Source organism: Oncorhynchus tshawytscha, linkage group LG20, assembly GCF_018296145.1.
Source record: "Oncorhynchus tshawytscha isolate Ot180627B linkage group LG20, Otsh_v2.0, whole genome shotgun sequence".
In the NCBI taxonomy this organism is placed as follows: domain Eukaryota; kingdom Metazoa; phylum Chordata; class Actinopteri; order Salmoniformes; family Salmonidae; genus Oncorhynchus; species Oncorhynchus tshawytscha.
In genome coordinates, this window is record NC_056448.1 from 20,729,125 (window position 1) to 20,744,649 (window position 15,525).

Genomic DNA, 15,525 nt, shown 5'->3' on the forward strand with positions numbered 1-15,525 from the left:
CCAAGCCTATTATGTAGGCTTACTTGTTATTTTTTCCCATTTGTGAGGATGGTGTACCTTTTTGACAACTGCACTGTGATTAACATTTTGTGATGGTTTTTCCGTTAGGGATTTTTCTTAACGTTAACTATTAAATTTCATTTAAACGTTCACAACCCTAGTGTGCATACACATCTGTGTACTCACTGTTGGGAGTTGTTGGTGCCCCCTCTCCTGGCATGCTGTCGGACTCTGCGGGGGGGGGGGGAATAGAAAGGCACATGCATAAAAGATCTGCTGTTGGCGTGGCGCCAACGCTTAACAGCTCAACTCACTCAGATCTCTCACACACACACAACATTTGGCATTGATCACATGAAAGATAATGGATGTCAGGAAAGTAGAGACTACTTGAAAAGTATTAGCAGATGAATGCAGCTGACAAGTTAGAGGGCAACTCCACCATTTTTCAACCTCAAATTCACCATACCAGTGTCTAAATATGTGAAATCCCCACATTTCTATGTTTTGTAGAACAAAATACAAAAGTAAAATGGTTCTACCCAATGACATCAAAAGTTAAAACAAATGTTCAAACACTGATATTCCCTGTGACGTGGGGAGCAAGAAAACACCCTCCATCTGGCTAAAAACTCATTGGAGGTTTTGAAAATCACAGGTCCTTTCTTGTTTCAGCATGTGCACAAAGCAAGAGCCATACAGAAATGGTTTGTTGAGATCGACGTGGAAGAACTTGACAGGCCGGCAAAGAGCTCTGACCTCAACCCCATCGAACCCCTTTGGGATGAATTGGAATGCCAACTCCGAGCCAGGCCTAATCGCCCAACATCAGTGCCGACCTCACCAATGCTCTTGTGGCTGAATGAGAGCAAGTCCCTGCAGCAATGTAACATCTAGTGGAAAGCCTTCCCAGAAGAGTGGAGGCTGTTATTGCAGCCAAGGGGGGGGACCAACTCCATATTAATGCCCATGATTTTAGAATGAGATGTACAACGAGCAGGTGTCCGCATACCTTTGATCATGTTGTGTATCAAACAATTCCCATGTCGTCACACAAAGCCTTAGTGTTTCAGGGTAGGCCTTCCTTACCTCTGTGTGCACGGACATGTGTTTGAAAGCAGTTGTAGTACTTGTATTTCTTCCCACAAATCCCGCAAACGTAGGAGCCTGTATGAGAGAGGAAAAGCTAAATAGAGAGCGCTGCAAAAGCTACAAGAGTTAACTGCATTGATATCATTGGTGTGTAACATGGAACTTAACTAAGACAAACCTTGTGCAATCATTTAAGACTGTAAAATAGGTGACCAGTCCTGATTCACATGTATTTATCAATATATTACATGGTCAGACAGTTACGACATAATATCCTAATGATTACCTTTTCTTGTAAATAGGTACAGAAATGTATTAGGTACAGAAATGTACCAGTTTCCTAGCATGTAATTTCGCAGTAAATACCAGCTGAGATAGTTAATGTTCAATGTCAGGGGGCCAGTGTGAATGAGGGCAGTCTGTGAAAAGGGTGAGGTAGTTGCTCACCGGTGCAAAACAGTTTTGTGTAACGAACCCAGATGTTGGGACTAGGTAAAAAGGAAGCAGCTGAGATGAGGACATTTGCATGGCCAGGTGCAGGTGCACAGGTTTGGAAGAAGACAGATACAGAGGGAGAAGTTAAAATGACAGGTGCATGATGGAGAGAGTGGATGCGTTCGATTTGCATCACCCGTTTTTCCATCATGGTCTAAAATGTGCAAACTCCAACAACCTGGAGCACAGATGGCGATGCAAAATGAACATGCCCGTTGTGTGTGGAGTGGGAGGTGACGTGTTGGGGGGGGGGCGTACCCTGGGTCTGGTCATTGCGTGACCTTCCTCCTCCTGTTGCTCCTCCTCCTCCTCCGAGGACCACACAGATCTCGGCTGGCACATCTTTCCCGTTACTGGCTCCCTGCAAGTCAGGCTCCTTCTTTATTGTGACCGGGACAGCAAGGGTGGTGGTGGTAGGAGAGGGGCCATCTGGGACTCCACCCCCCGCGTCAACCTGCTCCTGTCCAGGATTGGTGGGCACCTCCTGAGCACTCATGACTGACTGCTCAGGGCCAGCGCTCCTGGGACTGTGAGTGAGTGCAACAGACAGCCAGGCAAAAAAGGTAGAAGGAAGAAGAAACAAAACAAGTCAGAATTACTAATACAACTCTCAAGAAACAGCAGCCTTCCTTTGAAACGGGTGCAGTTCAAATATAGCAAGGGATAACATCAAGAAAGCAGAGCTCTGTCAAACCATCTCTTTAGCCAGTTCTAAAGCAGAGCTCTGCCAAACCATATCTTTAGCCAGTTCTAAAGCAGAGCTCTGCCAAACCATATCTTTAGCCAGTTCTAAAGCAGAGCTCTGCCAAACCATATCTTTAGCCAGTTCTAAAGCAGAGCTCTGCCAAACCATATCTTTAGCCAGTTCTAAAGCAGAGCTCTGCCAAACCATATCTTTAGCCAGTTCTAAAGCAAGGCACTTGACACTCAGATTGCCATATGCCTGACCAAGGTACATCAAAAAGTTAGAGGTAGTCCGGCATACCAATGAGAGAAAGTGCAATTTAATGAGTCTATAAATTGTCTCCATAATGACATCATTTAGGACATTGTCTAGTTAAATACATTTAAAAAACAAAGAATATTTCAATACCATTTCTCTACTCGTGACAAATGGGGTTTGTCCAAAATAGGAGGGGAATAGATGGGAGATATGCATTATTACCCATTATTTGCCCTACAGTGCAGTGATTCATTTTGTATGGGTGACCTTTGACAATAAATCCACAGCACCCAGGTGTTCTAATTCCAGAAAAATCCAAATTACCCAGCCTTCTACAGTAAGTACCATTGTACACTAGGACTATAATGAGGGGGCTCAAAAAAGTCAAATGCAACCAAGCAAAACAGAGTTATAACCAGGATGACAGATTTTTGGTGTAAAGAGAAATGACCTTTCATGGGCAACACCTTTTCTTGGAAGGGATAACTGATTGACATTGGCACTAATGATTCAAACAGATCATGGATACATAGACAGCTGTTGTTCCCAAAAATACAGCATTGCTATGTTTCTGTCACCCTAAATATGAATTGTGCAGAACTTTCAGATTCCTAAGCTGTGGAGGGAGTATTTCTGGATGGCAATTAATTAGTCAGGAGTTACTTAGAAAGCTGGCAATATCGTAAAAGGGTATTGGTTCAATAGAATGATGTGTGGTAGGAGGGAAGAAGCTCATTGCAAGTAGGCTAGTCATTAAAACAATTCCCAGTTACTCCATCTTTGTTAAATATTAATTTTTAAAAAGGTTACCTGCCCCATTTCTGCAATCTAGCCTACATTGGTTTGTCGTGGTAGAGAAAACATTCCTAATCTGGTAGAGAACCTCCATGTTTTCATATCAGCATGGGTGCAACAGTTTAAGGGGATGATGCTATACTAACCTCATATAGCATTAGAATACATGCAAAACGACAACCACCTCAGACATCTATTAGCCTACTTGATAAAATGATGCATGCAAAGAAATAGCTAGCCGACAATCTAAATATTGAAAATTCTAATCTCCCTCAAAAGAGGCCAATTCAACAAGCCTGGGCAGATTGGAGGCCATAAAAGCTAATTTGGGAAGCGAAGGGAACGGCTGAGTGTTCATTTCAGCAGCAGCCGTGTCACCGCCATGCGCCATGTTGTGTTGGAAATTATGACTAGAGTTTTTTTTTTTTTTTTTTTTTTTTTTACAAAAACAGCCCCATCAGGAACAGGTGGGGGCAGCAAGCTACATGGAGGGGAATATCAGCTGAGAGGAAAAAGCAGAAAAGTGAAATCCCTCTCAGAGCTGGACATGATTGGATTTCATACCCTAATGGCAGAATGTGATTAATTTCTCCACAAAATTCCTTTTAGCACACGTAGGCATTAATGCTGTGCTGCTTGGTCGGCTGCTATGCGATTGTGAGTTAGCCCAGTCTATTTGTGTGTTTGCTTCTGTGCTGGAACCTCCATGTAATAAATCTAATCAAGCTTGTGAAATCTCATGGTGGAAAAAGCAAACAAACCATATTTTAGAAAACATTGTGCCGTTTCAGGGAATTTCTCTCATAAGCCATACAATGATAGTTATTTTCACCTGCATATAAATGAGAAATAACTTAATTTATAGGCCTCATGTAAGCCTAATTTGGTTATTCCATTTCATCACCGTTTAAATAATTCCATCACATAACTACAGAGGCATGATAGTCACATGACATGTTTTCCTCTACATTCAAAATGGAGGATTTAGACCTCTTGCTATTCACATCATGGAATTTGACAATATCCTTTCCAAGATTCAATATCAGGAACAAAAACATACCACAGAATGTGTCCAAATAATCTAATGCGGTGAAACAGAATTGAAGCTAACTCCAACATGGTGTCAGTAAGCACAACACTGAACACAGCCTGGAAATAGCATTCATGGACATTGACAAATTAATTCTGGGAAGGCACGGCAGCATTGATCCCAACCCCCAACCCCCCCCCCCAATTTGGTTGAAATGGATGAAAAATCAATGGCCAAAAGGTCAGGTATTGAGCACATTTCTCATGCCTTAGTACAGCCCATTACATGAGGTTTTGCTAAAATGGAGACTAAAAATTGTAAATTCACCCTGAGAGAAAAAGGAAATCAAATGAAAACTAAAGAATTTACCTATTCAAATTATTGAACAAATGCTTGATTTGGGCTTCTAACTAGGTCAAATTCTGTCAGGAATCTCAGAATTTCAATGAATTGTTTTGGCACCCATAGAATGTTTCCATTGAGTATAACTTTCATGTATATAGAATGGATACCCTGCAAACAAAATGGCTTGCTGTATCTTTTATGGAATTAAAAATGTGAAACCACCATCTTTCATTGATCATAAATCATTTCTGTTGCATCTATAAAAAAAATCCCCATCAATGTTTTTCAACCTTGTTTTGACACAAAACGTCAATGATATTCCTATTTAATAAAACGTTAAAATGAATGTTATGGTTAAAATGTTCCCATTTCATGGCTGATAGGAAAAATGTCTATGAAATAGGAACACAAGACCAGATCCTTCTGAAAATGTATTGACAAAAGAAATAAACATGAGGCCCCTGGCAGTTCCCAGCCCTAATACAATAGTCATTTGAACATTTTATTACAAACATTTTATTATTCCTTGGATAAAAGCAGCATTAATACAAGCTGAAGGTTTTTGGGGGGGCAATAGGCCCTGTGTGTGTGTGAGACTGCATGTTATGAAAATAGTTTAGCTTGAAACGAACCCATTTGAATAGACTGCTTTCCTTAAGATTGAGGGCAGTGGTTCAGTTAATGTCACTGCATGGATATTAAACATATTGTGCTGGACTACAGCCCTAAGCGAATCAGTCTCAATGCTAGCGATGTCGGAAAGGTCAACATTGGAGGTGAAATAAATGAATTAATATTTCTTTAACAGTACTGATTTGTCAAGATACTTTAAAAATACTAGGCAATATGTGGAAAGTACATTGGCTAATACCATAACAAATTACAGTGCCTTCAGAAAGTATTCATACCCCTTAACTTATTCCACATTTTGTTGTTAAGGCCTGAATTCAAAATGGATTAGATAGATGTTTTTTCTTACCCATCTACACACAATGCCCCATAATGACAAATTGAAAACATGTTGAGAAATTTGTGCACATTTATAGAAAATGAAACAGAACTATTCACACCCCCAAGTCAATACTTTGTAAAGCACCTTTGGCGGTGATTTATAGCTTTGAGTCGTCTTGGGCATGTCTGTTTAAGCTTTGCACATCTGGATTTGGGGATTTTCTCCCCTCGTTCCTTGCAGATTTTCCCAAGCTCTGTTAAGTTAAAATGGGGAGCGGCGGTGAACAGCAATCTTCAAGTCTTTGCACAGATTTTCTAATGGGATTCAAGTCTGGGCTTTGGCTGGGCCACTCAATGACTTTCGCATTCTTGTTCTAAAGCCATTCCAGTGTTGCTTTGGCTGTATGCTTAGGGTCATTGTCCTGTTGGAGCATAGACTGGGGGGGGGGGGTTAAGGTCGTTTGCACTCTGAAGCAAGTTCTCGTCAAGGATTTGCCTGCATTTGGTCCATTCATTGTTCCCTCTAGTCTTACCAGACTCCCAATCCCTGCCGCTGAAAAGCATTCCCAGAGCATGATGCTGCCAACACCATGCTTCACAGTAAGGATGGTGTTAGGCGGGTGATGAGCTGTGCCTGGTTCTCTAGACATAGCACTTGACATTTTTGTCTCATCAGAACACAGAATCTTATGCCTTATGATCTCAGTCTTTCACATGCCTTTTTGCAAACTCCAGACGTGCTGTCATGTGCCTTTTTCTCAGGAGTGGCTTCCGTCTCGCCTGTACAGCCCAGATTGGTGAAGTGCTGTAGAGACTGTGGTCCTCCTGGCAGGTTCTGCCATCTCAGCCAAGGAACTCCACTTCTGTCAGTAGTCATTGGGTTCTTGGTCACCTCCCTGACCAAGGTCCTTCTTGCCCAGTTTAGTCAGATGGTCAGCTCTAGGCAGAGTGTGGGTAGTTCCATAATTTTTTCCATTTCCCACTGACTGAGACAACTGTGCTCTTGGAAACTTTCAACACTCTAGAAATGGTTTTATACCCATACCCAGATATATGCCTTACCACAATTCTCAGATCTATGGGCAGTTCCTGGACTTCGTGGTACGGTTTTTGCTCTGACATGCACTGTCAAGTGTGGAACTTACATAGACAGGTGTGTTCCTTTCTAAATCGTGCCCAAACAATTTAATTGGCCACAGGTAGACTGCAATCAAGAGTGCAGAGACATCTAAAAATTATGATTAAGGGAAATTGGATGCACCGGACCTCAATTTGGAGTGTCATAGCAAAGGGGTGTGAATACTAATGTAAATTAGATCAATACATTGGTTTGCTATATTCCTGCTATGCAGAGGGGAGTATCAGAGTAGAATATTATCTGCCACAGGGATGAACAAATCCTATTTCAGCCTGAATGCTTTCCCCCGCTCCTTAAAAATCAGAAGCACATTTTCCTAGCCTCCTCTGTGTAATGTCTCTCAAAATTGCTTCCAACCAACGATTTCAAAAAAGCAATAATGCAGAGAAATGGGAGAGTACCCCCCCCCCTTCTACATTTCCTTCTATTAGCCGGAATGGTATAGAAACAGAACTGTGTCAACTCTTGAAATTACAGCCGCATGCAGTCCGAAACCCCCATAAAATCTTTTCAATTTATATGTTAATGCTGTGAATTAAAATTTAATAACTAGATATTGAAAAGTGGCCTTGAATTATACAAAAAATAAATCCTGAAAGAGCAGCCCTAAAATTTGAAATTCAGGGCAGCATCCGGTCTGCCGCTAAGCCCTTGCACACTAGCAGATTTTATTTTAGTGAAAATCTAAATTGCAGTGCAGTCTGAGGCAGGTCTGGTAAACCTGCTCCTTTGTGATTTATGGATTCATTAGAGCAAGAGAAGACCCCCCCCCCCCTTTCACAGAAATGAGATTTCCCTTTGTAAAAATGTATATTTTTTGAAAAGGCAAACTGAGCTCTGAAACATTTAGAAAACTGACAAAAACACCCTATGTGCATATAACCACAAAGACGGCCCTTAAATCGTCTTTGCTGCAGCAATTGAACGTCCCTGTGCATTATTCATGAGACCAATAAGGTCCATTTTAAGTAGAGAAGGGGAAGGAAATATGCACAGAATGCACATATTCCCCCAAATGCCAAAAGCTCTTCGTGTAGCCAACCAAACCTGAAATACCATCCTGCTGGCCCTAATTTGAGTGGTATCATTTTCAGAGATTTATCAGGACAACGATGCTTATATAAGGAAGGTAAATGTTGATACATTTAGCAGATTTGGACGGAAGCCCAATAAATACACACTATAAACTACAATTGCTTAACTTTTGCACGTCTCAGCAAGAACAGCATAAGGATTACATCTATCTGCATTTCAACAAGGTCTACTGAACGACAGGTATGCCTACATAAATGTTTGTGACTGCACTCTAGGCAATATAAATAAAGGACACCAAGTCCTGTCTAGTGATATATATGGTCTAGGGAGGCCTTCATGGATTGTTATGAACTGACAAGATGGTTTACTATCTTGTTGTCCATCATTCTTTCCAGACCTATTGAGTTTTGTTTTAATTGGGGTGTCAGATTTTGGTTCACAAGCAGACCAGGACATCCTACCTCTTGGTGATCAGTGTCTGAAGGTGCAAATAGCCCTGTCCTGCTCAGTCTTCAGTCTCCCCTCTTGCAGAGTCCCGCAAGCAAGTGTGACCTGGGTGGGTAGAGTGTTTAGGTCTGAGAAGGTGTCAAACTACTATGAATTCACTTACAAAAGTTAGAACACCAGGGTTTCTTTATTTTGTCTATCTTCTACATTGTAAAATTGTGAAGACATCAAAACTACTAAACATATGGAATAATGTAGTAACCCCCCCAAAAAACTTTTTTCAAAATATATTTTATATTTGAGATTCTTCAAAAGTAGCCACCCTCTGCCTCGACAGCTTTGCACACACTTGGCAATCTCTCATCCGGCTTCATGAGGTAGTCATTTGGAATGCATTTCAATGAACAGGTGTGCCTTGTTAAATGTTAGTTTGTTGAATTTCTTTCCTTCTTAATGCGTTTGAACCAATCAGTTGTGTTGTGACAAGGTTGGGGGGTATACAGAAGATGGTATTTTACCAAATAGGGCTAAGTCCATATTATGGCAAAAACAGCTCAAATAAGCAAAGATAAACAACAGTCCATCATTACTTTAAGACATGAAGGTTAGACAAACCCCCCCAAAAAAGTGCAGTCTCAAAAACTATCAAGCGCCATGGTGAAACTGGCTCTCACGAGGACCGCCACAGGAAAGGAAGACCCAGGTTGCGTTCAAAACACTTAAGACACACCCTATCCCTCAAATTAAAGGGGACACTTTTGATGACGTATCATGACGTCTGACGAGTATATACTTGTAGGGCAAGGGAAGGAAGGAATTATTATTATTCTTTTTTAAATGGACCACCCTTTGCCGGTAATTCGTCACTTGTCCATCCCGCGATAATTGTTTTTTCAGCTACCGGTAGCTTGTGGGTGCTTTATATGCACTACAGTCAATTATGAATGCATGTCTACTTATAGTAAATATACACCTACTGTATGATAGCTAGCAAATGAATTAGCTAACATTAGCCTGCCTAGCTGGAACCTTTGAAGGAAAATGTTTTATTTCTACAATTTCCAAAAGATGACCAAACAAAAACATTTTTGCTTTTTATGAGACTTGTTTGTGCTGGCATGTGCATTAGTAGTACAATTTAACTTATTTGCATTTGTTTTTACTTACGTGTATGTTGACTTCTCCATTGATGTTGTTTAAGTTTTCGCTGACTTTTCTTAGCGGATGTACAAATCGGCACAAACTGCATTATGGGGAGTTTCAGGCCCCGGAGTGAACATAATTGTACACTCACAAAGCCGACTAAAAACGAGGGCTGGGGGGCATACATTGCAAATTTCCATTGTTTGGCTAATCATTTGGACTGCCCTCCAAGATGGCGACAGGGATTCCCCAAGGGCAGAAGGTGAGGGTAAGTGGAAAAGGGTGTGTCTTTTAAGTGTTTGGACCGCAGCCCCAGAGTTACCTCTGCTGCAGAGGATAAGTTCATTAGTTACCAGCCTCAGAAATTGCAGCCCAAATAAATGCTTCAGAGTTCAAGTAACAGACACATCTCAACAGCAACTGCTCAGAGCAGACTCCGTCAAATCAGCCGTTCATAGTCAAATGGTTCCAAAGAAACCACTACTGAAGTACACCGATAAGAAGAGACTTGCTTGGGCCAAGAAACACAAGCAATGGACAGTAGACTGGTGGAAATCTGTCCTTTGGTCTGATGAGTCCAAATTTGAGATTTTTGTTTCCAACCGTCCTGTCTTTGTGAGACACAGTAAGTGAACAGATGATCTCCACATGTGTGGTTCTCACTGTGAAGCATGGAGGTGGAGTGATGTTGCTTTACTGGTGACACTGTCGTGATTTATTTAGAATTCAGGGCACACTTAACCAGCATGGCTACCACAGCATTCTGCAGCGATACACCATTCCATCTGGTTTGAGCTTAGTGGGACTATCATGTGTTTTTCAACAGGACAATGACCCAACACACCTCCAGGCTGTGTAAGGGCTATTTGACCAAGAAGGAGAGTGATGGAGTGCTGCAATGGGAAAGCATTTCAGGTGAAGCTGGATGAGAGAATGCAAAAGAGTGTGCAAAGCGGTCATCAAGGTAAAGGGTGGCTACTTTGAAGAATCTCAAATATATTTGATTTGTTTAACACGTTTTTGGTTACTACATGATTCCATGTGTTATTTCATAGTTTTGAGGTCTTCACCATTATTTTGCAATGTAGAAAATAGTACAAAAATAAAGAAACCATTGAATGAGTAGGTGTCCAAACTTCTGAGACCGGTACTATATGCACCTTTCACTTCAATGCAACCTTCCTCCAAAACAAATCCTAAATGCATTTTATTACTTGGCTGCTCTGACATTTAATAATAAATAATAATAAACAACATTCTGTCATTCATACATTCATGCTCTTCTATTAAAAACATGGAATTTCCTAATGTAATTCATAGCCTGCATTTGATTACACTGAATGTGGAGGGAAAAGGTCAGCGTTCCAATTTAGCATACACACCAAATAAATTCCACAAACACTTCAAATTCATACTACAGTTCTGAAGGTCAGCTTCAAAATTAACAAAGTAAAATGGCTCGGCGAAATCTACTTACAATGACAAACCATGCAAGACAGAAAATTGTTTTGCGTCTACAAGATTGTAAAAAGCAGAGATTGGTAATGATTGTTTTTCTTTTTCTTCAAATGTGTCACCTCTGTCCTCCTCTGCATTTGTCCTCTTTCGTGTACTGTTCCCTTTTGTTTGGTCAGGGTTTTCTTCCCCCCTAAGTTTAGACGCATAACAAGTCCGGTGCATTCCTTGTTTCACCATTTGAGCAGGCCATGAATTCGCTCTATCTTTTCTCAAAATACACAAAAAAAACAAATTGAAGATGACCAACCTTGACCTTTCAAACACTGCATTTCTATTGTTTATTGCAAAGGGAATTCTTATAGAAGAATCTTAGAATGGGTGACATGCAGAATCTCTTACTTGAATGTACAGTGGTGTTTTCCATCTCTTTACCCTCTCTTCTAATGTACATCTAAGGGCTTAGATGTGTCATACCCCGTCATCATTTCTTTAATATTATGGAAATGCACAACAATCCGACAGATTAGGCTGATTGTTACTTTATTTGGTAGCCTACTAAACACCTCTTCACAGTTACCAGCAACATCAGAGAGGATGTTAGTAGTATCAAAGCCATATTATAAACTGGGTGGTTTGAGCCCTGAATGCTGATTAGCTGACAGCCATGGTATATCAGACCGTATACCACAGTATGACAAAACAATATTTTTTACTGCTCTAATTATGTTGGTAACCAGTTTATAATAGCAATAAGGCACCTTGGGGGTTGTGATATGTGGCCAATATACCACAGCTAAGGGCTGTGTCCAGGCACTCCGCATTGCTTTGTGCGTAAGTACAGCCCTTAGCTGTGGAATATTGGCCATATACCACACCTCCTTGGGCCTTATTGCTTAAATCTACCATTTCAACAGCCAGGCCCTGCCTGCCACTGTTTGGTACAGCTGGGTGGGGCTGGGTAAATGTAACCACTCAAATGCATCTAAGCTGTGGAAACAAGGATTAGTTCTAAACTGATTTTGAAGCTATAGCCTACATTGTTGTCAAATGACAAAAACATCAATGGACTAATACAGCCTAGATATTGGGTTCTGATTGGGTAAAACAGTTTCACTGTAATATCATTCATTTATAATTGCTTATTTTAAGTAGGAGCCTGCTAATTAGTAGAGTATTTGAATTAAGGACATATTGTTACTATTAAACAAAATAGTCCAAACTGAGATAAGACATTAAAATGAGTTTACACACCCTGTTTCAAACTGTAGCCTACTCCTATCGTTGCTCATATTCAACATCAAATAGCGCATGGTGATAAAACTAATCTGTTTCTAAACGGAGGTAATTTTAACTGGTATCAATTTTATCGTTTTTCATGCACTCAGAGCTGCTCGTGCAATCTACTAATTATCCTCTAAAGGGTCCACAGTCAAGGGATCTTATCATTGGCTACCAATGTAGCCTACTTATATTTAAAAACACGTTCGACAAAAACAAAGTCACAAAACTAAAAAGGTTAGAATAAAATGCTTAAACAAGTCAAATTAATTGGAATTTCTTAATTTCACAAAATAACCGCCAACAGGTGGCGCCAATTTCAAAATGAAATTAATTTAAATCCTACAACCATTTTGAAAACAGAAGTAGAAATTATATTCGAAATGGGGAAATTCTCATATCGACCGATTGAAACGGAACCAAATAGCCTACCTTCGCTTTAACACAACAAACACGGACGACTCAATTGGTGCGATTATAAAATGTTGACAGAAATTTGAAGCAAAATTCCCAAAACATGGCTGCAAGGTTGTGTTTTCAGATTGTTCTTCGTCCTTCATTTAACCACCAGTGCTCATTTCCCACGCGCTTTTAAAGCTACATTTTACAAAGTATCACTGGGTTAATTAGCCAGTGTAGACAACTGAGTTTACTCAAACTTTCTTCGAAAACGCTGTCTAAAATCAACAGATTATTTGCGACGGAAACTAAAGCCAGCACCCTTGCTTTTGATAAAGCTCACCAAACATGCATTAGCTTGAAAACCAAACGGTGAAAACACACACCCTCACTAATTACGAAGAGAGAGTCGAAAAAACTATCCGCAACCGCGGCCTGTATAAAATTTACAAATTTGGGATTTCTAAATCAGAAAAAAAACGATTAAGAATGGTTTGACGTTACCTCACAAAATGATGCAGCACATGCGAGTAGGATAGCTCGAGCTCCAAAATCCTCCTCGGACACCAAAGGTGACTGCACAACTAGCGCTTTGAAATAAAAATTAGTTATTAATTCTCAAATTATCTAAACTAAAACTGCTTTATTTTCGATATTGCAACCTTGACATCTTCCGGCATGAACTCGAGTGCATGATTGTGTTGACGAAGGTGCAGGCTAGTCCGCCCAGGCTCAGCTTTTCCAGTATTCAGGGTAGGCTATGCGTTGCGGTTTCTCCAGTGGAAATTTTCGTCGTCCGCCATCATACAAGGACAGATTCCGAAATTGCTACGCCTGCTAGTTATATCAAAATGATTCTGGGCAGAGCGAAAAAAGGTCGAACGACCGTAAAGTTGCGCAGGGAATTAGAGACTAGAAATCACATGCAGAATAACATTTCTGCATCTAATAATGTGAAAGTTGAATTGGAGTTGAAACAAGTAACAGCTACATGACACACATGATTACAAATGATGTTGAACATTCTAAATATTCTGTGAAATGCACACTTTGTCCATTTTTCCCAAATGATAGTCTATACGTCCATAAAACAGATGAGGATATTATGTTGTATATTTTGTCACTCACACCATTTTTTAATCATAAAGTTTGCTATGTCTGAAATAAATATATATATATATATATATATATAAATATATATATATATATAAATCAGACATACATACACGCGTGTGTATATGCATCTGTGTAGTGATGTATTTTTTCAGACTGCTGTTGGAAAAAAAACACTATTAGCTTGCTAGGCTAATGAAACTAGATGAGAATTGCTGACTTCTTGGTTGGCCAACACTTTAGAAGATTTCCAATTCAAAGAGTATGCTGACCCTGCATTCATAATCAAGTGGGAAGGTGATATTTGTAACATATAACTGAAAAATCCACTTGAACGCCCCAACTGGTAATTACATCCCTGAGCTCCGACTTCTCCCACATGCTGACATCACCTACTAAGGAAATTACCTTGATAACAGCATTTTAGACAGTTAAATGCAACACAATATTATTTATAAAACCCAATATATCAATATTGTTTTTGAACACCATTTTTCTTTTTACAAGCATGTACTTTTAGTTGATGAATGACAGCTTGTCCAAAGCCAATCAGCCTTAGGCAACAAGTTTAAAGCTTGTGAATACATCCAACTGGTAAGTTCCACCTTCCCACTTAGTTATGAATGCTGCATTAGTTTCAGTCCAAATGCTCATACAATGTCCTAGGCTAAGTACATGTACTTTTTAAAATACATTTTAGTCATTTAGCAGACACTCTTATCCAGAGCAACTTACAGTAGTGAGTGAGTACCTACATCTTCATTCATACTGGTCCCCCATGGGAATCAAACCCACAACCCTGGTGTTTCAAGTTCCATGCTCTACCAACTAAGCCACACAGGAATGTACAAGGATAGTAGGCCTAGGCTGTGCTGCAAAATATTGTGTGCTTTAAATGCCAGGATGTCATGCTCATAGGGCTTTGTAATATACCAGCCTAGTCATGCTTAGCCGGAATTCGCTGCATACTTCAGGAAGTAACTGAAATAAGACCCAATTTAACAATAGACCTACCCTTTACACACAAAAAAAACGTATAGCCTATTATGGCACTATATAGCCCTATTATTGTTATTATTACTAATGCACATTGTTTTATACCACAGCATTGTTAAAAACTTGATTTCACCATTGTGTGATCAACTGATCCTGTTATCTGTTTCTGTCCCTTCCCATTCCCTCTCTCCCTATCCCTCACTTTTTCCTCTACCTCTGAGGGCTTTTATTTGCAAAATGAAGAATAAAATAGGCCTAAAAGCATTGGGCCTAAAAGTACTATGCCTGCGCCAACAGTACTTACAGTACAGTATTTACAATAAATATGACAAATAAACTGAAACCTATAAATCTATAAATCAACACAAATTGAATTTAATAAGTCAGAGTATGGAGCGATTTCAGTGTCAACAGAAATTGTATTTGAATTCCACAATTTGAAATATGCATGCTTTCAGATTCAGTTTTCTAATTCAGATTCAAAACCACAGGCAACACCCTGGGTATGTTGCATTCAAACCCTGGAATTAATGTAATATCGACCATATTGAAACTGAGTATATACATTTAATTGAATTTGAATAATCGATTAACTTGAAATTACTTGAAAAAACTGAATGCAATATTCTTTCAGTTAATTATCAAATCATGAAATACAAGTTCAATTTATTAACTCAATGATTCAATTTGCACATAACAAATTCAAAATTACTAAATTCAATTTATGTTGGTACTGATTTCGCTTCATATCCATGCACTGAACTAACTTAGCAAGGCCTCAGTAATGCCAAGTTGAGCGTTCCTCTGCACAGGAGTTGCTGATGCCTGCTACATCTTACAACGTCTGGAATGTATTTTAGGTAGCAG

General features: G+C 39.8%; 1 protein-coding gene across 4 annotated transcripts in view; it reads right to left on the reverse strand.

Moving 5' to 3' along the window:
- The window catches only part of LOC112219323 (zinc finger protein 618-like), a 35,646-nt gene extending 22,180 nt beyond the window's left edge, over positions 1-13,466 (reverse strand). For 2 of the 4 annotated variants that reach the window (XM_042302318.1, XM_042302317.1), the window contains exons 1-5: positions 13,054-13,466; positions 8,286-8,376; positions 1,846-2,114; positions 1,090-1,167; positions 187-231 (exon numbers count right to left, since the gene is read on the reverse strand). In XM_042302318.1, coding sequence (XP_042158252.1) covers positions 187-231; positions 1,090-1,167; positions 1,846-2,083 — 361 coding nt within the window. In that variant the 5' untranslated portion in view covers positions 2,084-2,114; positions 8,286-8,376; positions 13,054-13,466. The remainder of the gene's footprint in view (positions 1-186; positions 232-1,089; positions 1,168-1,845; positions 2,115-8,285; positions 8,377-13,053) is intronic. The other 2 variants (XM_042302315.1, XM_042302316.1) reach the window with 2 other exon arrangements.
- Positions 13,467-15,525: the final 2,059 nt, after the last annotated feature.